General features: G+C 39.1%; 1 protein-coding gene across 3 annotated transcripts; it reads right to left on the bottom strand.

Moving 5' to 3' along the window:
- Positions 1 to 555: 555 nt before the first annotated feature.
- LOC117290384 lies at positions 556 to 24,818 on the bottom strand. 3 transcript variants are annotated; one of them, XM_033771752.1, is made up of 3 exons: positions 24,481 to 24,818; positions 8,839 to 8,931; positions 556 to 5,128 (listed from the first exon to the last, which is right to left on the bottom strand). In XM_033771752.1, the coding sequence occupies exon 3, from the start codon at positions 5,006 to 5,008 to the stop codon at positions 1,700 to 1,702; it is 3,309 nt and encodes a 1,102-aa protein (XP_033627643.1). In that variant the 5' UTR covers positions 5,009 to 5,128; positions 8,839 to 8,931; positions 24,481 to 24,818; the 3' UTR covers positions 556 to 1,699. The 3 variants fall into 3 exon arrangements, with proteins under 3 accessions (XP_033627643.1, XP_033627645.1, XP_033627644.1); XM_033771754.1 differs by lacking the exon at positions 24,481 to 24,818 and adding an exon at positions 16,803 to 16,881; XM_033771753.1 differs by lacking the exon at positions 24,481 to 24,818 and adding an exon at positions 16,468 to 16,881.
- Between the last annotated feature and the right edge of the window lie 596 nt (positions 24,819 to 25,414).

Below are 25,414 nucleotides of genomic sequence, written 5' to 3' on the forward strand. Positions count from 1 at the left end.
AATTGGGCCCCGATTGATAAAACAATGACTTTCCAGCTTATTTTGAGGGAAACAAATAAAACTTTTAAGCATCAAAGTGTAAGTGCTAACTCTCTAAGTCCCTTTAAGCCTTTTGGCTTTGTGCAACCTCTAACGTATACAACAATTTTGTATATAAATATTAAAGTACATGTGTTATACACGCTGTATCAATGCTTTAAGTGTGAGCCAAGTAGATGTTACTGTACAGTTAAGTTACAGTGAATATATTATGTTAAATTTGTCAGTCGCGTAAATGTTTGAATTTTTTGTTTTTAAACCCATGATAAATACACTCAAATTCAAATCATGTCAAGATAAGCAACACTTATTAGTAGATCCTCCCATGTGGTTTTACTTAATTATGTGTTAATCATTAATTTTTATTCATAATTCCTAATGTTACACGAGTGATGACCTATCAAGTTATTGGTGTTTTCTTATTGAGCATTTGTATACTGTGGCCAATTTCATAGAGCAGGAAACCAATCGCAAATGGTACATGTGACATGGCATTTTGGCTGGCAACCTTGTTCTGGTAGAGCAGATTTATTTTGTGCTTAGGTAGTTACCGGTACCTTTTGTGCTTAAGCAGCTCTATAAAATTGGGGTCTGTGTTTTTACAGCCAACTTTTGTGTAAAGCTGTTGATTGCTGAAGTATTGCTTAGCTGCAAACTTAATAAAAACACCAATCCAGAGGAAAATGTTCACAAACAAATTGTATTAGAGCAGACATTTTCTGCTTATGAATCAGCACAGTTTTCAATTTCAAAACCACTGCTTTCTGAACAACCACACTGCCAAATTTTCTTGCTCATTTATAGAATACACATTTGCTTCTAAAGGCACAAAACTTGCTTATTGGTAAAAAAAAAAAAATTATGAAACTGGCCAATGATCAGTAGATATTACATATTAGTTTAGATATCAACCTGATTCTGCAATTAGCATTTCTGTGCTAAGCATGATATTTCAAAGCCTATTACCAGGGCCCAGTTTCAATGCTTTGTATATACCACAATTGAGTCCATTATGCAGATTAGTTGCAGTCTATTCTGATTTAGTGACCTGTCAATTCTTGATAAACAAAATGCGCCTGTTGGCATGGCCGGTCGAAAGTAAGTGAAACAATCAACCGTGTTAAAAAAACATTTTCTGTAAAAGATATCTCTTTTGATTTGTTGATCTGTTTCAAACAAATTCAACAAATTTTTGAATAACTGTGTAACATTTCTACACACTATGGCTATCTGTTTTTGATTTGCATTTATGGCTTTTCCATAGTTTTCCAATCGTGGTTGACAAAAACTCGGGCAGTGACGTTGCCACAGAAAGGTCTATATAAACCAAAGACCATGTATTGACTAATTGAAGTGCAGCCATTTTGTTTATTACTAGTCCAATCAATGAAACCAAACTAAGCAGGAAGAATAATTAGGTCTCTTTATCTTTTAAAACAAGAACTATTCCTGACAATTGGTTTGTGGTAACACTATGTGTGTATCTATTTGCGGGGTAGATAATGTTCTTTTGAGAACTTGTCTTGCTTTACATACTATTCATTGTGTGTACAGGGAACCAGACATGATGGCCACACCATGATAAAAACCATCACAGATATTTGCTCACAGGTAATTGTACACAATGAATCAAACACCATAAAACAACTCGGGGGCATCTTTAGCTGTCCATCGGGTAACTCCGCCAATATTGTCTCCAGGACCGAGGCACTTTACAGAGTTTCAAGTGCGGCCCCGACCATTTGTTATTATGTAGGGAGGTGGTGCACCCGGGAGCATCTTCCTCGTTGGCGAAGCAGCACGTCCAGTAGTGCCTCCCGATCTCACCGTTCTTGTAGTAGATCTTGGGATGCCAGCGGCAGAGCGAGACGTCCCCTCTGGGGTCCCGGATCTTGCCACACTGCATGCAGGGATCTTCTCTGTACGGGGATTCCTCCGACCACTTGGAGTCGGTGCCCTTGATGTCAAATTTTTCTATGAGCCACTTGAAGTCCTTGCAGGCACACTTCAGCGAGGCAAGGTCCTTGGTGATGAGATTGCAGAAGATCTGCGCCACGATGTAGTCCGGGACACGCCCGAGGGGATAGTCCTGCTTCACCTCTCCGAATTCATTGAGTTCCACGTCGCTGTCGTCGCTGTCACTGTCGTCCTCGTCCGATAAGACTAGCGGTGACTGAAGGATCAGGTAGCGCAGATGACTGTACTTGTCCGGGTCAACGTACCTTTTCTGTCTGAAGCGTTTGATAGGCTTGGTGTTAACGACCTCAGTCTCTTTTCGCTTGACGGCATGCTGAGGTAAATCTCTACATGTTGTGCCGTCGACTGGTGGCGTCGGAGACACTGTAACCTGGCTGGTCTTGGTGTCGAGGTTGGATGAACTCTGGATGTCTCCTTGAACCTCTTGGACTCTACTGTCTGAACTTTGGGTTGCTGGAGGCATTGGCACAGAACTCCTTACCTCTGAAGCAGGGGATGGCTGTCTTCGAATCCAGTCTAGTAATAGGCTCATCTGGGAAAGGAACAAGGCCTGATCTGCATTGTTCTCCCGGCGTTTTAACAAAGCGGAGAGATGTCTTGAGAAGGCAACTTTGTCATCGCTGTGGCCGATATGAGAGGAATTAATTGCTACTACCTCAGACGAAGGCAGACCACCGCATGCCCCCAGGGCTGAGGGAAGATGCAATAAGTCATTGGATTTCAAAACTGCTTGTATACAATCAAACGAATCGGAAAGTCCACTAGAACTTGATGAGGATGATGAATCATCCGTATCTGGGTTTGAATGGCAGTCTGCAGATTCTTTCGGATCTTCTTTGGGATCCTCATCGATAGAAAGGCCATTTGAAGTCTGAGCACCAGAGAAGAAAGAGGGAAGCTCCGTTTTGTGGAAGTTGGTTTCATGCATTTCGTCTTCTTTAGGAAGATCCTTCTCACTGGAGGAGCTACATGTAGACAAAGGCTCGTTACGAACACAGTTGCTACGGCTGTTAAAAGCTCTGACAAAATCCAACGTTGTGCCGCTGGCAAGTTGCGACTCTTCATCGCTACTGCTGCTGTAGCAGTCACTCAAACAGGGACTTTGTCCTCCGACCAAAAGCTCTTCCATTGGACGACCCGTCGCTGTGGACGCGTTACGTTCTGCAGAGTCAGTTCTGAATTCACCAAGCTGCTGGCTGCAGCGTTGGCTGTAAATATCGGTGTCGATAGAGTGGCTGGCCTGAAGAATCTCACCGATCAAAGGCTGAATCGGATCGGGATTCTCTAATTGAGAAACTGATTGGCAGTGTTCCGCTGTCTGGGTAATCACACACACGGGGGGAAGGTCGGGTCTATTGCACTGAACGTCCAGGACCTCTTCGTCAGAAGACATGCCTTGAATCGTGGAGACATTGTCGGTTATCATACTTTTGTTTCCTGGACTCAATGTCAAGGATTGTCCTGCTGGTTGACAGTCCGAGGAAGGACTAAGTGAAGCATCTACGGATGCGTCAACTACCGTGTTGCCAGAAAGATTAAGTGTGTCCTTTCCTGTCAACGAAGCATTGCCATCATCTGTTTGTTGCTCTGCATCGGACTCAGATGAGTTGTCATGTAATGGTTCCAACACAAATGTATCGACACATACTGACCTTCCTTGGTCTCTAAGATGTGGTGAACGGTTTTCGTTTAAGCAAAAGGAATCGGCCGTTCTTAACCCAGACTTATACGATTCTGTCACTTCATCTTTACTTAAACTGCAGTCCGATGTATCTTCCTGAGGGATCCCATTAGTTGGCTCGTCTTGAGTTGAAGCCCTTTCACAATTGACAATCACTTCACGAGACAACTCCATTGAGCTGCATTCAATAACATGCGGATCGGAACCTTTTTCTGTCGAAAAGTCTTGGTTGACACTTTCTTGCAAGATTTCAATCGATTCGGAGTCGACATCCATTGACGAATCCCTGTCTTCTCTTTGTGTTTGAGAGTTTGAGACTTTGTCTGCAGTGCTACGTCCATCATTTGACTTAGTCAGGACTCTGCTTTTGATATGATCTTGCTCCGGTATTCCACACTCCTGATGTGCTTGAATAATTTCCGATCTGCACATCAGTTCCGTCGTGGAAGAGTCAACTTGAACTTCAGAATTTTTAAGTTCAGACCCGATTGTGTCCGTTTTACTACTACTGTTGCCAACCTCGCAACGAGTCCTGTAATTTGATTCCTGTTGAAACCTCAAGATCTCGCTGTGCAGAATTGCTGGAGAAGAATTGCGAGAGTTCCTGATGATGACCTTTCCCTCTAGTGAGTTTTTCCTGGATAGGGCGGGGCTACTGTGAACACTGCCCTTTTTGTAGTTTGTTTTGCCCTTGAGCTTCCAACGTCCCGGGGATGAACTACGGCTGTTTGGCGTGGTCTGTGTCTCAAACTGCTGGATTCGTCTGAGCACGGGAATGTGTGGGAATTCATCATTTATCTCCCAAGGAAGATTTTCCTTGTCTGGGAAAATGTCGAGCAAGTTCTTCTCATCCACAGATTTCAACGGAGTGTCCTCCGCATTGCCGTTCATCTGCTGGTCCCTTGTGCTGCTGCTGCTACCGATTACCGACTTACAGCTCTCTGACAGTTCCACAGATTTGATTTTGTCTCCGTGCTGCTGAGACGCGGGACCACAGGGAAGAGACATTTTACGCTGCGGCTGTGACTTCACAAGGGCAATGTTTACAGAGGAGACAAAGGTCCTCCTGGACAGTCTTTTGACTCTCCCCTGGAGGTAATCACACGACTTGTTCAGTTCATGCTGGCTAGACGACGACCGAGGCTCTCGAGTGACATTGTGGGCGAGCTGGACTGACGACACTGATTTAAAGAGATTCCCGCTTCCTGATGGACATCCTGATCTAAGCTTTTTGGGACGCTGTATGGTGCCCTCTGTATAGGAGCGGATCCTAGTGGCACAAATGCCAGGCTGTATTGGAAGGTCTTCCATGGCTCTGGGAAAATGAATCAACTTATTGGAGTATAGTCACATCCATCGGAGATGCTGCTTGGTGAGCTGGTAGGAGTCATTACTACAGTTACTCTACAGATCCCTTGGAGATGTTGATACCTGATTCGTGATACAAAAAAGAGAAGATTCAGATTAGAATATTGCAGGTTACTTGAAACAGTCAGTGACAAGTATTTAAGCATGTGGTTTCAAATATACACTACTCTGAATTAATAAGATTGTCAATAAAAAGCTACGTTTCGTCAATTCGGTGCTATAAAGTTACGACACACAGGGAGTTTTTTCAGGCAACCAATTGCACTGTTTGCAAAAGGAAAAATTTGGTAGCGCAAAAGACATTCTTTTGGCTATAATTAACTTTTTTCAAGAAAGTACACAAATTGAATTTTGAATGGATTTTCTTATTCAAAATCTTTTGGTTGCCTGGAAATTGCCTCGTGCGAAACGGCATTAAGTTTGTTAATTGCAAATTTATATCCAACATGTCGAAAAAGATTGTTGAATGAAAAATGCATACATTGTATCTAGGCCTTAAAACAAAAATACACAAACAAATGTTTTACTTAGAAAATGACTGTTTCTTTTCACCAAAAAAACACAAACTTTTGAGACCACTAATAAACTCAATAAACTCAATTTACTAGGGGCTCTGAAGTATGCAAAACTAAATTAAATCAAGAAAAACTGCACTTAGTCCTGATCCAACAATTCAAACTAACAAGTAAAGGCCGGATCACACAGGCCCTGGCAACGAGAGCAAAAACAAGAGTGATAAAAATGCACGCCATTGATTGGTTGATTGGCTCCACACAGAATACGCCCACGCTTACATGTTTTCAACTAATCAAGGGCATGCATTGTTATCGTTCTCATTTTCGTTCTCGTGGCCTGTGTGACCCGGCCCTATTACTTGTATGAATCAGGATACACAATAATCAATTTAGTTTTTCCTCAAGTTCTTTGGGCTTTTTGTCATCAAATAACTTGGAAGGCCCGGAACATGCAATGCTTTTAAACTACTTCAGGTCAGGCTAAAATATAACTATAAAAAATACACAATTATTTACTCAGTATTAGTAGGCCTACTAAAATCTATGGAATATAGAAAATAAAATAAAAAGTTCCAGTTGACCATTTGAAACTAACAAATGTGTTACTGGGTAATTCAAATCACAATTAAGAAAAGAGAAAAATACATGGAGATTTTGTAACCCTGCAAGAAATAAAAAAAGGTTCACAGATTAATATTCACAAACAAGATTAATATTTAAACACAGTAAACAAATGAAAATGTAATTCAACGCATTCATGAACATCACAGGAGAAACACTTAATGTACATCGCAATATGTTTTGTCATCAGTTATACCATGTTATACGCAATTCCATCAAGAGCATTCTGTTCTTGCACTCCGTTCTTGCACTCCAAACAAAATGAAGCAAAAAACTACTTTCACCAAGTAGGTAAACAGGCCTCAAAATGAAATAGCACACAGCACCGGTACCTATAACAATTGCTGTGGTGCCCTGTGCTTTTTGCTGTGGTGCCCTCCACAAGGTTCCAATACAAACTTACATTTTCCTCATAGAAGTGCCCCTACCCAGAGAAAAATTTACAGTCAAACTTCAAGAGCAAAGTTCACATGCCTGCAAATTTCACTCTTATGCAAATTAATCCAGCCCCACAAACTTACATTTTCGTTATAGAAGTGTCCCTTACCAGAGAGGAAAGTTACACTGCCCCTTCAAGGGTGAAGTTTCAGGCATGCAAGTTCACACATAAATGCAAATTAATCCATGCCCACAAACTTACATTTTCCTCATAAAAGTGTCCCTTACCAGAGAGGAAAGTTACACTGTCCCTTCAAAAGCGAAAGTTCAAGGCCTGCAAGTTCACACTATATGCAAATTAATCCATGCCCACAAATTCCGAATAACAGATCATCCATTTACTTGACTGACAGTACTACAAGTGCAGTTGTCACCTTGTAAATTAGGCACCAAACCCCCTCGGGGCCAATCAATTATGGCTACTGGCCTGACTGATGAATGGATGAATGTGTGAATGAATAAATGAATGAATGGAACAGGTGGATTCAAGCTACAGAGGGCAGGCTTGTATTTATTTTGACAGGTGACCCAAATAGGAAAATAATGCTACCAGGTCATCCCTTATTAGAGATATTATGTGAATGCCTTGACAATAGCATAGCATCCATGTGCTATTGTGTTGGATTGTGCAGACACTGATGTGCGATGAATTTGGATTTTATCGAGGGAACTATTTTGTTTTTGTGAGCCATTTCATGCATCATTTATTTTGTTGATAAATTGATCATAATTGGCACTATCCACACACTTATTGTTTACTTGATTTTTGTTTGTAAAAATAAAGTTTTCTTACTCTTATTATTATATTATTGAAAACAGCATGCATCAATTTAACATCAAAATCATTCAAAATAGTAAGGAGAGATAGAGAGGGGGGGGGGGGAGAGAAATGCATGGTCAATAAAATGCAAAACACACAATCATTGAATCATAGAATCGAAATAAATGTATAAATGACTCAAATTAAAAACAAACTATTTGGTAACACATACTTTGATGTTTTAAAGATGTACATATCTTCAAACTTTGATCTTCAAAAATTTGCTGTTGCAAACTGCAAACTGCTTACCAACATAAAAGGACCTACATGTATGGTATACAAATTTAAAAAACGGTTCATGTCATTACATTTCGACCCTAGCAGAGTATTTCTCAAGTCAAAGACTTAAGAAAAAGACTCTGCTTTTGTAGTAGATGTAAGGCCATTCAAATTGTTCAGCTTCTTTAAAGGCAGTGGACACTATTGGTAATTACTCAAAATATGTTTTAGCATAAAATGCCGACGTCATTTTCTTGACAGAATTATTTTGCCCGAGTATAAGATCGCGCAGAAAAACATGTGTTGATCGCGCGTTCCGTAAAAACACTGAGGGTGCCTGACTACAAGCAGACGTTTGAGGGGGTACGTCTCGTGTCAAAGGTCAACTTACAGGCCAATCAGAAAATTCATGAACGTCACGCGGAAGTAAATGACAGACAAGGAAAAATTACATCGCTGGAGATTTGAAAAACTGATTACTCTGATAGTTGACCAGGTATCGCAGCAATCATTGTCACAAAATAACCATTATTTAAACGAGTTTTCTTTGTATTTTTTTCGAACTTATTGAATGTCTTAAAAATTGGTTAACTCACGTGTTTCTTATTGTTAATATTTTTGACGGATAAAAAAGACGCACGGAAAATTACTGATATTTATTTTTTTTTTAATTGTCGGACTTTGATTGTCTTTTGCTGTTAAATTACTTGTCAACATCCCCCACCACCTGCGCATTCAAAAGTTAAATAAATGCCCTAGAAATATGAAGTTTTGATCATTTAAATACCTCAATTATCTAACAGGTTGTTGAGGTCTGTCAAAAATGCTGATGTAAGGGACTCAAAATCTTCTACCTTGATTTATTTTAAAGGCCTGGGCTGTCAAAATTGTGTATAATATCTTACTAGGTACCTTTTAGTTTATTACAATGTATAAATAAACAAAATAGCTTTCACTTATGAAAATATCAGGGTCCGAATTTCAGACTTACAAATGGTCCACACAATAAAGAAGATGCCTAAAGCTGAAATTTTCACAGGTTTGTTATCTTATGCATGCTGAGATACACCAAGTGAGAAGACTGGTCTTTGACAATTACCAATAGTGTCCACTGTCTTTAAACTTTTATTTACAGCTCTTTTCATACAAACAAAATTTACCTTGAAAATTGATTTTGATACTTTCAGCTAAAGACCCTGCGCCCTACACAGCTATGATGGGTCCCTGATGATGATCATTGCATGGGTGTAAACCTGAAATGAAAAATAACAATACAAATTTAATTTATTTAATTTAATTAACTAAAACATTTGTCAGAAAGCAGAAAATCCGAATAAAGTAGGATGAATATTATGCTTGGTTACAGGGCTCAATTCAGTTTCAATCTTGAGTTATGCTGTTGAAAAGAAGTTGGCGGAAAAAGGAGGAAGTGGGCGAGTTGGGGGTGGGAATGGGGGGGGGGGTGGGAAATGAGCAAAAAGTCTGCTGGTGCACGAACAGTGACAACACCTATCTGTAAAAATTATAATGCAGGTCTCAATACATAGTAGTGCTTTTTCTATGCCCATCAAGCGTCTCAAAGCATCGGAGTTACACAGACATGATGGCATTACAATGTACCAGGGGGTAATACTGTGATGGAAACAGGAATCCCATCTTTCGGAAAGTACAATGTACGAAAACAATTTTACACAAAGTTAAAAAATACCCCAGTATGCCCATCTTCCACAGACTTTTCTTTGGGAACTCAGCAAGATACAATGTACATGTGTACACATGCTGACTAATTTGCTAGTTTATACAGCATCTACATGCTTTTGGCAGGCTTCCCCTAATATTCACAAATTCTGGGCCCATTTCATGGCTCTGCTTACTGTCGAATTCTGCGCTTACGATCACGATTTCCCGCTTACGTGCAAGCGCTGAATTCCTGCGCTAGCCTTGTAAGCGTAGAATGCCTAGTAACGTAGAGTATGTACGCGCAGAAGCCAAAATTTGCCGCTAACCCGGGAAATAGGCTTGCCGTAAGCACAGAATTTCCTGCTTCCGTAAGTGCCGATTCTGTGCAGACGGTAAGCAGAGCCATGAAACTGGGCCCTGATGAGTTTCAATGTACATAGAGACATGGACATACTTTGGGTATCTAGAACTTTGTCAAAGACCAGGGCCCAATTTCATGGCTCTGCTTACCGTAAGCACAGAACCCGCTCTTACGGACAAAGGGAATTCCGTGCTTACACCAAGCGTATTTCACAGATTAGTGGGGAATTTTGGCTTCTGCGCATGCATACTCCATGTTACTAGGCATTCTACGCTTTCAAGGCTAGCACAGAAATTCGGCGCTTACCACGTAAGCGCAGAAGGGTGATCGTAGGCGCAGATTACGGCGGTAAGCAGAGCCATGAAATTGGGCCCAGTATCTGCACTTGGTACATGTATATCCCAACAAATGTATTTCTGTAACAAGTTGGGATCATTTGGTTATCATAGGTGCAAGAAAATAACAAAAGATTACAACAAAAATCAGGAAAAATAATTATCAACAAAAATGACAAGGAACGGTTGGTCTGGTTGTATAGAAATTGGATTTGAAACAATGAAAAATTTCATATCAACACGCGACTTAATACTTTGACCTTATTATACATACCGTAGTGTACATTGCTTTGGCATGCTTAACTCCTAATATTAATAAATTATGATGTTGTTTACATTTTAAATTAATACCGGCGTAATTAACTGGGTTGGTACACATACTCTGTAGTCTAAGCTTCATTGGTATGGCTACATATTGGCTAATGACTAATCATGCATTGAGTATGTACTCATCCTTCACACTCCACCCTTCTATGCTTCATTAGAGCTTCAACACATGTAACATGTCAGGTTGAGCAAACAGTTACTGTACATGTGTATATACCGTGTACATGGTCGAGGCCATTCGTGCTTTCCATGGTACAGAGCAATAGTGTACTTTGTCATTAATATTTTAAACATAGCTTGGATGACCCCAAAAAGGAGTTGAAATAATTTGTATCTGAAAAGCCTACTTGTTATAAAGATGGTATCAATGGTATGCACCTTGCAAAATTATAAGTGCCCCTATTGATTAGAAATCAATCAAAATTTACACATTAATATCTCCAAAAAGAAAAAACCCAAACAAACGTGCTTTGGCAAACAAAACCATGTAGAGCAATATTTTGGGTGAAATTGCGTATCAGATTCCAGTCTTTAAAAAGGCAGTGGACACTATTGGTAATTGCTCAAAATAATTATTAGCATAAAACCTTACTCGGTAGTGAGTAATGGGGAGAGGTTGGTAGTATAAAACATTGTGAGAAACGCCTCCCTCTGAAGTGAAGTAGTTTTTGAGAAAGAAGTAATTTTCCACGAATTTGATTTCGAGACATTTCAAGACCTCAAATTTAGAATATGAGGTCTCGAAATCAAGCATATGAAAGCACACAAATTCAGGTGACAAGGGTGTTTTATCTTTCATACTCGCAACTTCGACAACCAATTGAGCTCAAATTTTCACAGGTTTGCTATTTTATGTTGAGATACACCAGGTGGACTGGTCTTTGACAATTACCAAAAGTGTCCAGTGTCTTTAATAATGGAATAATCCAGTACATGTGTATACTGACATGTATACATGCCTGACTAGAGTCTGGAATGCCTGCATATGTTATGCACATTTCCTGGTTTGATTTTTAGTTCAACTGTATTGCTCCATGATGATACATAGTACACTATAGTTCGTTGTCTCTTTAGAATCGTGAGTTCATGTCAATAAAATGTACAGTGGAGTGCATACACTAGGCCTACATGTACAATTTTATAGAGCTGCTTAACGGCCGATTTTGTGCTTACTGTACAATTTCTATTTAATAGCGCTGCTAACCATACATGTAAGCACACAAAAAGGCATGCTAACGGCGTGATCACATCCACAAATTTTAACTTCATTTATAATAATAATAATAATAATAATAATAATTTACTGCGGCGCAAGACCAGTCTCTAAGGACAAATGTAATGAAGGCAAGGATAGAGAAAGCAAACGTCTCTCCTATGTGTAGAATGTGCAATAAAGCAGAGGAGACTGTATTTCATATTGTTAGCGAATGCAGTAAGATGGCCTAGACGGAGTACAAAGGAACACATGACAAGCTGGCCAAGGTGATTCACTGGGATCTGTGTAAGAAGTATGGTGTCAAAGTGCTTGCGAAATGGTACGACCATGTTCCGGAGAAAGTTGTAGAGACCGACCAGGTCAAGATCCTATGGGACTTTAACATTCAGACCAATCATGTTATACAACATAGGCGTCCGGATGTTGTGCTATTAGATAAGACGAAGAAGATGTGTCATCTCATTGACATAGCTGTGCCAGGTGATATAAGGGTAGCTTTGAAGGAGATGGAAAAGATCGAGAAGTACCAGGACCTGGCCAGGGAACTTCGTAAGATTTGGCAGGTAAAGGTAAAAGTAGTCCCCGTGGTGGTTGGAGCACTTGGCACCATTCCCAAAGCACTGGGGAAACATCTAGATGAAATAGGGACAAATGTGAGGGTAGATCTGTTACAGAAGGCAGCGCTTTTGGGAACAGCGAGGATCCTGAGAAAGACCCTTGAGATCTAAGGCTACGGGACGTAGCCCGACTCGAGTAGTTACCCTCACAAAGGAAAATGAGATCTTTCTTTTGCATGCTGTGATAAAATGAAATAATAATAATAATAATAATAATAATAATAATAATAATAATAAGACTTGTAATGCGCACGTATCCCTGGGTGATCAAGGCGCATTCATTGTGTCATATCATGGAGATTGCTCCAAAGTCTGTACATAGTGTACAGAATGGAGTGTGTTTAGAATGAATGTGTGATAAAAATGTGTCTGCACTTTTTCCGGTCGTCACATCACCATTATAAACTCTTTAAACCAGACTTGCAACGTCATACCGTTTATTGTGTACCATGTACATGTATGGGGGTACATGCGTTGGTGTAGTTGTAATGTAGTACGTGTTCACATACGTCCACTATGCGGAAGGGTACGCATGCAGTTCTTAAGTTGCAGGCATGTTCTTGAAGGATGTTCATTATAGTGTTTTGGGAATAAGTCACCCTCCCATCTAAAAATAGCCGCTACCTAATCCTCATTAAATTGTTTCCGTTTCTTTGGGTTCATGTGTCAGTAACACAGCCACCACTACCAATGTATGTACACGTACATTAAACCAATGGTCCACATGTTGCATCATGTACACCTGTTGGTTTGTACAGGTATCAATAAAAACTGTTCCACAAAAAGATTGTGATTTCGTCGGTCTGCCATCCCAAGGTTTTGTTACTGTCTGACCAATCAATAATAATAACCAACGTGTTGTTTTTATGGATGATATGATTTATGTAATGTATGCATGTTGTGTTTGAATGTGCATAGTCATCCCTCCTACTGTTAGACCATTCATTACCACTATGGCGTTTAATGATGTATTATACATGTAAAGTATTCAAGCCTGAAATATGATATGTATTGTGTCCAAGTGTGCATAGTCACCCCTCCTACTATTTGACCATTCAATACCACTTTGGCTTTTAATGATGTATTTTATGCGAGTCTGAAATATGATTTATGTTTTGCGTCTGAATACGTACAGTCACCCCTCCTACTGTTGTTACCATTCATTATTCCTGTGGCTATTAATTATGTAATATGCGAGCCTGAAATATGGTTTATCTATTGCGTCTGAATACGTACAGTCAACCCTCCTACTGTTTTACCATCCAATATCAACCACTGTGGTTTTGATAGATTAGTAAAACTATGCAAGCCTGAAACTTTTATACACTACATGTATGGTACACAGTCAAACCTCTAACTCTGTGACCATCCAATATTAACCACTGTGGTATGATAGAAAACCCCTGAATAAACTATTCACACATACCGTTGCATTATGTATTTAACAATAAGTTCTGTGCACAACCCATGCAGTTGAATGGTTTTAAATGGTTGAGAAACTCACAGATAAATGTGACCAACATTTGTAGGAAAGTTACATGTTGTGTAGTCTGCAGATACACACGTGTGTGGGATCAGGGCCCAATTTCACAGCCCTGCTTACCGTAAGCACAGAATCCGCGCTTATGGAAGCAGGGAATTCTGTGCTTATGGCAAGCGTATTTCATGGGTTAGCAGGGAATTTTGGCTTCTGCGCGTGCGTACTCCATGCAACTAGGCATTCTACGCTTAATACAGAGCTAGCGCAGAAATTTGGCCCTTGCACGTAAGCGGAGAGTGGTGATCGTAAGCGCAGAATTCGGCGGTAAGCAGAGCCATGAAATTGGGCCCTGGTGTTTTGAGGTAGTGATGTCCTCATTTTGCTTTTGTATACAAAATCCACTGGGGACAGAGCTTGACTATACACAAACAATGGGAGGAATATAATTCCTTGATTTACTGGGATAACCAAGTGCACAAGCTCAGGTTTAGTCACTTGTGCATACGTGCTACAGCCCATAACATGGTGTAAACATTACTCTATTTATACCAATGTATTAGAATTAGAATGGTTTATTTATATATAAAAATGTCCAATAGTTGTAAATTATCACAGGAAAGTGAAGTATTGGTATCACACCATTAACAGATATAGTTATCCTCAAAAACACTGTTAACAGACTTTATACACAATCAGTACACTACAAACATACGAAGAATAGAAGGCCAAATAGTCTGGCCCCTATTCAGTATAATGAGAATCACTAATCATGGTAGCCCCAGATCCTGATAGGAATAGCATTACGATGCAGTGAGCGATTTCCCCAGACGATTTCCCTTGTATTGACCCCTTGCACGCGCGTCACACGCGGCGACTGATGCCCACTTACCATGTTGGTGGTCAATAGGTTTACATGTAAATGCCGCGTCGCCTAAAATGCGCACTTCTCTGAATAACACACGTTGACATTGACTACCAAAACGGCGCATCCAAGATTATTCTGATGATCACGTCAGGTGTATTTGGTCAATAGCAAAGCAAATAGTTGCTACTCAAAGATCATCATTTGTAACTCGAGTATTGGCATTCTTGAGGGTGCACATACAATTGTAGTTCCAAATTGTTGTCTATGCAAAATGGCTGGGCAAAATCTTTCCCTGTGATGCATTTCCAAAAGCCCAAAAGAATATCATTAAAACTAACAAATAAGTCTCACAATGAATCTCAACTTTTGATCGGAATGATTCCAACACTGGTTCCAGTCAGACAAAAGCAACCAAGGGCCATCAAATTTTCAACAACTCAAGGCCAAAGATTTACACGGCATTAAAAAGACCGACTTTTAACAGACACAAGCTACTGTACATTGTTAGTATATAACAATATGATCAATCATGCTTTAAACTTTACAATATTGCCAATAGATTTCCCCCCTTTTTCTTTTTTTTTTCTTTCTTTTTTTCTTTTTTTTCTGGGGTTGGTAAAGAAAAGTGCAGCATGGGTCTTTCCGGTTTTGCTTTCTTTCTTTCAACAAACTGTGGGGGACTGGCAACAAAATGTTCACAACTTTTTCAAAGAATGTAATGGCGTGGACAATGTCTCCAAAGTATTTTGCATGTAACTGAACTTTGCCTTTTATAAATTTGATGAATTTTTGTGTTTGTACAAAAATACTTTTGTTTGATTATGGTGTTATTAAAAATAAATAACTTCCTTCTGTTTTTTTTCCAGTTTCGGTAATTAACTGTTGATGGTTCGATGTTGACATGAACTTTGTACATTTTTTAAACATCCCTATTAATAATTCATCACTGTGTTTACATTCAATTTGCAAATTTTTGTTTCGGTATATATTTGTCTAAAGTTTAAACCAATGTAATCAGCTACACACATTATACAACGTTCCTGCAATCTAACCACTGGGCAACGGAGACTATGCCCCTGGCCAATGTAATCAGCTACACACAATATACAACGTTCCTGCAACCTAACCACTGGGCAACGGAGACTATGCCCCTGGCCAATGTAATCAGCTACACACAATATACAACGTTCCTGCAATCTAACCACTGGGCAACGGAGACTATGCCCCTGGCCAATGTAATCAGCTACACACAATATACAACGTTCCTGCAATCTAACCACTGGGCAACGGAGACTATGCCCCTGGCCAATGTAATCAGCTACACACATTATACAACGTTCCTGCAATGTAACCACTGGGCAACGGAGACTATGCCCCTGGTCATTGTCTCAGTGCCCCTAATGTAACATTCAACATCTTTTTTACGGGTGCCAGTCAGAAGCCATTATAACCGTTCTACCATGGTTCTACCCATAGGGGTTGAAATTGCCACTAGCCCGCTAGTCCGGGACTACCAGATTTACAGCTGGGCTACTCATTTTTCCAGTTTGATAGCCCGACGGGCTAGTGACAAAATAATGCAAAAATCATCATTACAAACAACAAAGAACTGTGCTATGGTGTATTGTAAATTTTGAGCCGTGACGCGAGACATAATGTGTCATTCGGGCTACCAAAATCTCATCAGGGCTACTAACAATTATTGGTTACTTATTACTAGCCCTGCTGACTACCATGAAAATACACTTAATTTCGACCCCTGACCCAGGTTGTTTCCCTTGTGGTTTATTTAATGATATTAATAAAACAAAAAGGCGTACTCTATCCATGGAGGAAGGACTTCCAAAGGATTTGGTAACTGTAAAGATCCCAACAACAAAATACATGCAATATTGCATAAAAGCATACCTCGTTCATAACCTGTTGAATCAAAAATGTACGTCCAGGCATTCCATAAACAGGTCAATTATGAAGAAGCCATCTGTTTATAGTAGGGGGAGAAAAACAGGTCTTCCTCAACGCGCACTATACCCCGAGCATGAACAAATTCCATCAGAGGCCTGTTGTACGTATGTTACTCCTACTGGCAACTGGGGCTATGCTCTGTGTTGTAAAGTTAAAGCACGCTGGCTGTGCTGAAAACAGGGTCTGGATGCAAGATGAGTGTGTCTGGGTCTAGCCACGAACCATCCACAATAATATTCATCTGCGATTCGTCTAGACTGCACACAGCTAGTACATACCTGCACTCCTGTTCACCAACACTTCACACTATGTAGTCCACCACAGCCCCAAAGCCCAAGCTGTGGCAGGCTCCGTCGTCGTCGTCGTACTATTATATAGCGTACTGTATGATGATTTTTTTACCTCTTGTAGAACCGATCGATTTCCAGTGGGACTGGCTAACAATATTCATCACACATGCTGTATGTGTGGCTCATGGTACTACTACAGGCTCATACATGCATGACTAATGCTCAACGAAACATCATTCTATTACTTGGCACACTTTTTTTTAACACATTTTTGTCCTCCTTCTTCTCAATGAATATTGCATTTTTATGTAACCGGAGTAATAGGCAGGTGTTGTGTTCGATCCTTCAAATTACAATAATGCTTTATGATCTCCACTTCAGGTGTAGTGTTTACACACTGTGATATTGTATGGCTTCGTAGAATCCTACACGTACTTGTCATGTGCACATTTCACACGTCCAACAGTCAAGGTTTGAAAGGCCCGACATGAATGAACAGCGTGATTTGTGTGAATACACAACGTTCACAAAAGACTATGTACACATAATAAGGACTTTTCTCAAAATCATTGTTGATTAAATACGGCCATTTCTATGAAATAAATGTAAATTTTTGTACAGATAAGTTTTATGTTTGGATGATGTAGTTGTGCGGTCGTACTTCTATCTTTCATGTAAATTGTTTTGTTTAGTAACTAACCCTACTTTTTTCGTACCCTGTTAAATATTAAATGAAATGAAATTAAATTCACTCATTTCGAACATGACTGGATACAAAAAAGCAATAAATGTCGGGCCTGTATGCTTTATTTTTGAAACGGCAAGGGCACCAAGGCATTTTCGACTTGGTGAAGGGCTGCGGGCACCTTATGAGAAAATTGTAAATGTCTACTCAATTATTTCAAAGGCACCAAGGCATGGAGGGGGCATGGAAGCAATCACCTCCATAAAATAACACCCCTGAAATGCATACATTTACAGTCTATTGATGATTGTATCTTTGCAATCCATGGAGGGTTTTTGACGAGTACATCGCGTCATCAACGTGACGCTTTTAGTCCTCAGCGTAGGAGACATTACGAGAATCGTCTGAGACATTTCCAATCCCTTGGAGTCAAGCACTTCAATTGATGAGCACTTAAGACGACAATGAATCATGCAGTCGTCATACTCCATGTCACTTTCAAGATCGTACCTAATCATTTCACAGCAATGGCTACTCAATAACTTTATTGGCTGAACTTCAAAAGACAATTCGTGTAGCGCCTTCAAAAGACCATTCGCGTGGCGCTCAGTAATCATTTGCATATATATTGCATGGAATCGCAAACTGCCATCATTTTCCAACTGGTAGTATCTAGATTTCAAGCAATAATACTGAATTCATTCTGTATTCAGGGTCCCCCAGAATTTTTCTAAACTGTGGTGTATTTTTAACCCAAATTTTGGAAGTTTGCATAAAAACATGCTGAATATGGTTGGTCCTCAGAATACTTGTTTATCTTTGGTTTCGAAAAGAAAAGTGCTGGAGTGGTCTTGATGTTTCAAACAGTGTACTCTGCTCGTCTTCAGGTGATTAAGGGATTCAACCTGTTTAATAGATTTATAAACACTGTTATCTTTACTGTTCCAGAAAACATTGGGTGTTTCGTTTTCATGTTCTGAAGGTAAAGCTAGGTACTATACGCATGTAGCCAAACGCACTTTAATACAAACAGAATTTGCCCTAAACTTTTTCAGTGACTGGCTTATAGGAGCAGTTACCTTGACATTTCGCTGATCTGTCAGATTGTTCACATTCATAACTTGAAGAAATGTGAACAATCAGTAACTCACATAGAGGTGGCAAGCAATCAACTAGCCAGCCTAGTTAGACAGAATTCTGACTGGTTCTGAGGCATTTGTCAGCGGACCACCTGAGAATTCAGAACGCTGATCAATGCACAATCCATGACAGAAAAAAATATGTAGATTTAAAATCTCTCTTATCCCTATGTTATCAACAGCAGTCTTATACACATATTGGCTGTATTTTACTGTATTTAAAAATCATTCTTTGTAGGACTTCCATTATCTTGATAATACCACGAGTGACTTTCAAGGGATAAAAAACAGACAAGTGAATTAAAACTACTTATCAGAATCAATACTGTCCAGTAAAGTTGGCTTTAAAGAAAAATTATAACCACTGGGAATTATCTGGATTGTAAAGGTACACATCCTTTGGGTTTATAACAGTAGTGTGGGTGACCCTGAAAGCAGCAGTAATCCTGCCCTCATTGTAAACCCACTAATATTCCTGGAAGTGATTGATTTACAATGTAGTTAAACTCTGCCAGAGTACATATTTAGTCATTTCAGTCATCAACGTATTTTTTTTTTTTTTAACAGCTGCGTAACTTCATTTTTAAAAAGGAAAAACCCACACAAAATTGTTTATCCCCAAAGGGCCACTTCCCATGTGCTGCAGCAGTGCATTGACATTGGATACTTGTATTCTGTACTTCTCTTGGGTACCTACATGGACAACAGGTAATTGAATTATTCAGGTCTGAGGTCATCAAAGTACCATGAACTTGATAATTATGAACAATGAGATCGGTCAGTCATAACAGGATTATCTCTTCTTGTTGTTGTTGTTGTTGTTGTTGTTGTTGTTGTTGTTGTTGTTGTTGTTGTTGTTGTTGTTGTTGTTGTTGCTCTTGTTGGTTGTTGATGAATGGTTAAAATTTGTTTTTCCTTCCACTGTGACCGTTATTATGGTTATAAATAGGAATCAAAAGCACTGTGTTAGATTTTGGAGTTATGCAAAGAAAAATCCTTGTATTGGGGGGGGGGGTGAATCCCAAACAACTCTCACAATACATGTATATGGGAGACATCTAATGCAACAGAGCATTGCATCAGCCAACACTTGAATGGTTTAGATCATAAACCTGTACATGAACTTTGAAGTCAGACATTCGAGGTTTGACTATACAAGTACATTGTACATGTAGTACATGCACCTGTACAAATGTAGGTTGTATTGTACATGTATACAAGTCAGCCTGGTACATGTACCTTGTATTCACTAGTTGTGGTAGTTACGCATGAGTCAAAATTACCATAGCAAATAGAATGAAATACGCACCATTAACCACATGTTTTGCAGGTGATCATTCATGCATTATAATGTTTGCATGCCATCAGTTACTCCCAACTCCTTTCTAGTTCTAGATTTCTCGACATTTCTTTTTGGCAGTTTTTATTCTCTCTCTTCGCTTGATCAGAATCACTTCGTGTGAACGTATGGTAATACAGGTACATAGGAACATGAAGTCTACACCCACTTGATTTAAAATGTGTTTTATACATGATGGACACGGGTTAATAAAAAGTACAGTGTCTCTGGGTTCCAACATGTTTATGTATAGCAGTTCCAAACGTGTTTACTGATACGTGTAACTCTAGTGGTGTCCTGTCCCTAAACACAACAGACTAAAAACCACTGATAGAATAATGCACTCAAATCAATAACAAATCATTCATCCAGCTCTTTGTTGGCAACAGATTAAACATTTAAACTTGTCAAGCAACAAGAGCAGCAAATTGTGTTGTGTTCCCAAGGTTCTCCCTAATACCTATCAAAACTGTGGGATCCAAATTTGGCCGAATCACACTGAATTGAAACAAGATTGTGATTGTTTATGATTGTGCAATCGTGAGCATTTTCAATGGTTTTTATTATATTTTTTGAATCAAAATTTGATCTTACATCTAAAAAACAAGAAATATCTGTTTTTTGTTTACAAATTTTTTACATTTATTTTTCTTTTAACATTTAATACGTAAGTATCAATTCATGACACCACATATACTTATAGCTTGTGCATCGGGCAAACCAATGCACTGTTCAAATATAATTTTTATTTTTATTGGAGTCACATACATGTAGTGTGTACACAAATCAAATTTTCACATCATACTATAATGTACCGCAAATTCTCCAACCCGATAGAATATCCGTTGAATTTACTACATGCACCCCCACACTTGACGCCATGACAAATATCCTCACTACATTCATCCCTAGTAGTTGGTTCTCTGCCAGAGGTTTGTGTTTTCCTGTTAGACCCCAGCGAGGGAAATAACTAATATAGGAGACTTCTGGTCCATATACCTCAACAAACAAAATCCCCTACAATGATGACGGACTGACTGCGTAGTAAAACTGTTATGTCATTAAAACTGTCAAAAACATGTACGTTGTGGTGCACTGGAGTCTCCATCAACTGGTTTACTCTGTCATTTAGAAATCAATCATATGAAATGAATTTGTTTAGTGTTTTACTCTGAACATCTGCACATAATTATATAAGCTGCTCAATTTATGTCAAGTACGATCAAGCGGTACCTAAAAGCTGCTCACCGTCAAATAGGATTGCTACTTTCCCAAGAGGTTTCTATATAAATAATATTCACAAATGTTTGCGTTCAAACCACAACTTTCAGTTGTGATTGTTTTAAACCATTACTCTGTTGAAACTTGATGATGTAATACATGATTTAGTAATAACTTGTCTAGTTGTCTACTGGGCCCAGAGCTCATGGCGTTGTCTCTCATGGAATTCTGCAATGGGAGACTTTCTGGGACGATAGAGGGCAGCAGACTTACCGGGTAAATCCATTGTTCTCAGAATTATGCGCATGTTCAGAACTACGTAAACAATGGAAATTTACCCGGTATGTCTGCTGCCACGTAGCGTTGGAAAGTCTCCTATTGCGTGTGAATCAATGGGCTGTAAGCACAGACTCCCTGATAAGAAGCAACATGAAATGGGGCCCAGGTTGCTTGCATTATTCTTGCAAATTAGACAACAGTGTGTGTATGCTACCCTTATGACTTGCTATGGAATGCCCATTTCTTAGTGCCAACAAAAAATTAATTTGCAATCCATTTTAACGATTCACAACATGTCTTCGCGGGTTTAGAAGCTGTTACATCATAGTTACATGTACGTCAGTTCACAATCTATTATTATGGATTCAGAATCTGTTACTAAGTATTGTGAATCCACTATTAGGAATCCGTTATTCTGGAATTTATGAATTTGATGTAATAACAAATTGTGAATCAGTAATAACGCATTATTAGAACGGATTGGAATTGGGTTTGTTTTTTGTTATACAGTGGTCTTTTGTATATTGCCCAAAGTATCATACATGTAACTAAACAACTAATGTACATGGTACTACATGTACATTGTATTTTTACATTATCTTCAAGTACGCGCTTATCCTCCAATCAGATTCACAGAATGGAGTGGTGATAAAAACCTATATTGCACGGCTAATATCACTACCATGCGTCTTGTGTGTTCTATGTCACACACCAAGTTTGCTTGAAGATAAATACGTTATCACACGCGCGCTCGTGGAAATACGGAAAATATAGCGCGTCTGCGTCCCATATCCAACTCAGCCTTCGGCCTCGCAGAAGCGCTATATTTTTCCGTATTCCACTCGCGCTTGTACGATAACTTATATGGTCTACATGATGTAGTACACTTACAATGTACATGTACACATACACGTACATCAATAGGTACAGTTTGTAAGAACATTTACACTGTAATGTTACAATCAGTTAAAGACACAATAAATTGGGGTAAAGTAAAGTACCATTTGATGTAATAACGAATTGTGAATCAGTAATAACGCGTTATTATAACGGATTGGATTTGGGTTTGTCTTTTGTTCTATAGTGGTCTTTTGTACATTGCCCAAAGTATCATACATTTAAAGCCATTATACACTTCCGGTACAGAAAAAAACAATAAAAGTTCACAGATTTACAAATAATTTACAGGGTTTACAGAAGGTAATGGTGAAAGACGTCTCTCAAAATATTATTCCATGAAATGCTTTACTTTTTGAGAAAACGTTAAAACAATATCAATTCTCGATAGCGAGAATTACGGATTTATTTTAAACACATGTCATGACACGGAGAAACGTGCGGAAACAAGAGTGGGTTTTCCCGTTATTTTCTCCCGACTCCGATGACCGATTGAGCTTAAATTTTCACAGGTTTGTTATTTTATATATAAGTTGTGATACACGAAGTGTGGGACTTGGACAATACTGTTTACCGAAAGTGTCCAATGGCTTTAACTAAACAACTGTATGGTACTACGTATATTGTATTTGTACATAATCTACATGATGAAGTACATGTACAATGTACATGTACATCAATAGGTACAGTGTAAGAACATTTACACTGTAATGCTACAATCAATTAAAGACACAAAAACTTGGGGTAAATTAAAGTATTTCGTTGTCCCTAAAACAAAAATTTGTAACTCCATTTGGATGGTTTTATCTTTCGAAAATCAGCAAGTCATTGATTTTCTTTTGGACAGGAAATGTTCTGTTTCAGCGGCACAATGAGTACCACTGAAACCTTCACAACATAGTTCTGGTCTGGGCCTGGTCGGTGAGTTGTGAGAGGCACTTTGTAATTAATTTGCTGGAAAAACAAACACAAATTTGACTCCACATTGTGAAGCATCTCTCTCATCAATGTTGAACCATCTACCAGGGTACCATACCCTTAACAGCCACTCATCCCAAACATAAAACTAACAAAAATAAGTCGACAATATGTACGACATCTGGAAGTGGAAAAGAAGTTCACTACCATGAAACTTCAAAAACAATCTCCAACGACTGTTTTGATTTGATGCTTCATTGATCCAAGTTATTTCATTGACTTTATTTTAGAAAATAATAAACAAATTTACAAATGTTTTGGAGTTTTACTGTCTTTTCTCTCTGTGTGTATTCATACCATAAAACCTTTGTTTACAAAGAGTGACCATGTCCATTGCAAGGCTATTTCTGACAGGCAAGATCCTAACCAGCTCATTATGGACAATGGATATCATTTACAAAAACAAAAACTGGACAAGTTTTGAGGTGTTCCCCTTTTCTGCATACCAACAAGTGACAAAAACAAAACAGTGCAATCTTCATGAAGCCTAAGATTTGTTTTCTCCATTAAGCAGTGTACAAACTGTGCCTAGACTAGTAGCCTAGATGAAGTATAGTCGATTTCACCAAACTCGTCCTACATGTAACTTAGGATTAATCTTAGGACTAAGGACGAGTTAAGTTCTGTAACTATCGATGTTAGGTCGCACTGAATCATCTTAAGTTAGGACTGGTTATTACTCGTCCTTACTTGAGACAGGAATACAGGCCTGATACTTTACGAAGGCAATGAAGGCGATTGCCTCCATGCCTCCTGGTCTGGTCATTGCCTTGTCCGTTGTCCTTGAAATGCTTCAGTAGAAATTTTCAATTTCTTCATAGGGTGCCCTTTACCAAAGAGAAAATGGCATGGTGCCCTTGCCCTTTCAAAAACGAAGCATATATATACAGGCCTGGAATAATCCTAGCGTTTCATGAAACATACTATTCAAATTATAGGCCATCACTGTTAGTGTTAGTGTTACTGTGTTAGTGTTATAATCTACATATCATCATGGAGTTAGAAAATAGACCTCCATGATATCTTCATACATGATGAACTACCATCACTATCAGTACATTAGTACATTTATAACTATATAATATAATACAAAATAAAACATGATTTAAATGCATCGACTGTACGTACCATTCATTCCAAATCCAACTTTTGAATGCACAAACTGCATTTTGAACTTCACTTTGAGTGCACTTCCAACTCCATGAACTCAAGTCATTACAGTGCAGAAGACGGGCAAGGCGTTCCTGTTATGAACTTGACGGCTAAAACTGCAGTTAAGTTACTTAGCCCGCTAAGCCATGATTGTTAGGATGAGCCAGTGAGGCAGGTTTCTATTCTCCAGGGAAAACAATCTCTCTGGCTGGACTCTGCTATTTTGTAAGAGTCGAGTGTGTCTACTGACTGCTCCTGACACATATACATTATGTAGTGTATAACAAAATTATGATGTAAAATGCACTAGTGACATCCCAGCAAGTGTACATCCGTAAGGCTAGGGCAGCTTGCCGTACACTCATGTAGTTTGTACATTACGCATAGTATGGGCTTCGGTCATGCTACACCACAACCGCTACAGTATGATTTGCATATTCAGATAATGATGTCATTTTAAGGTTTTGCTGCTTGATTTTAGGCAGTGGTGAACTCTGTGGTTCATTATTGAATCATGTTAGATTTTGGGTGGTTAAAATCAGTTGCTTGTGTTTCCACAATCTGACCATTACCATAAAGGGGCGTAAAATTTAGTCAATACTTATGCAGGGACAAAAATCCTTAAATCCTTAGATGATGGGGGGGGGGGGGGGGGGGGGGAGGGGGATCCATTATTGAATGCCAAACAACTCTCACAATATTGTGTAACGATTCCGGGGGTGGGGGTAGGCTCAAGTCGCCACTCTGGAATATGAAGCCACAGGGGAAAAGATGTTACGTAGAGGGATTTCCTTAACTCCACTAGATGAGACTTTATGAGGCACATAAGAATAAAATGTTTCAAACAGAGGGTTGACTCAACCGCATGAAATTACACAGTGAGTGTGTGTATTTTATTCAATCATGTTCA

Source organism: Asterias rubens, chromosome 5 (assembly GCF_902459465.1).
Source record: "Asterias rubens chromosome 5, eAstRub1.3, whole genome shotgun sequence".
In the NCBI taxonomy this organism is placed as follows: Eukaryota; Metazoa; Echinodermata; class Asteroidea; order Forcipulatida; family Asteriidae; genus Asterias; species Asterias rubens.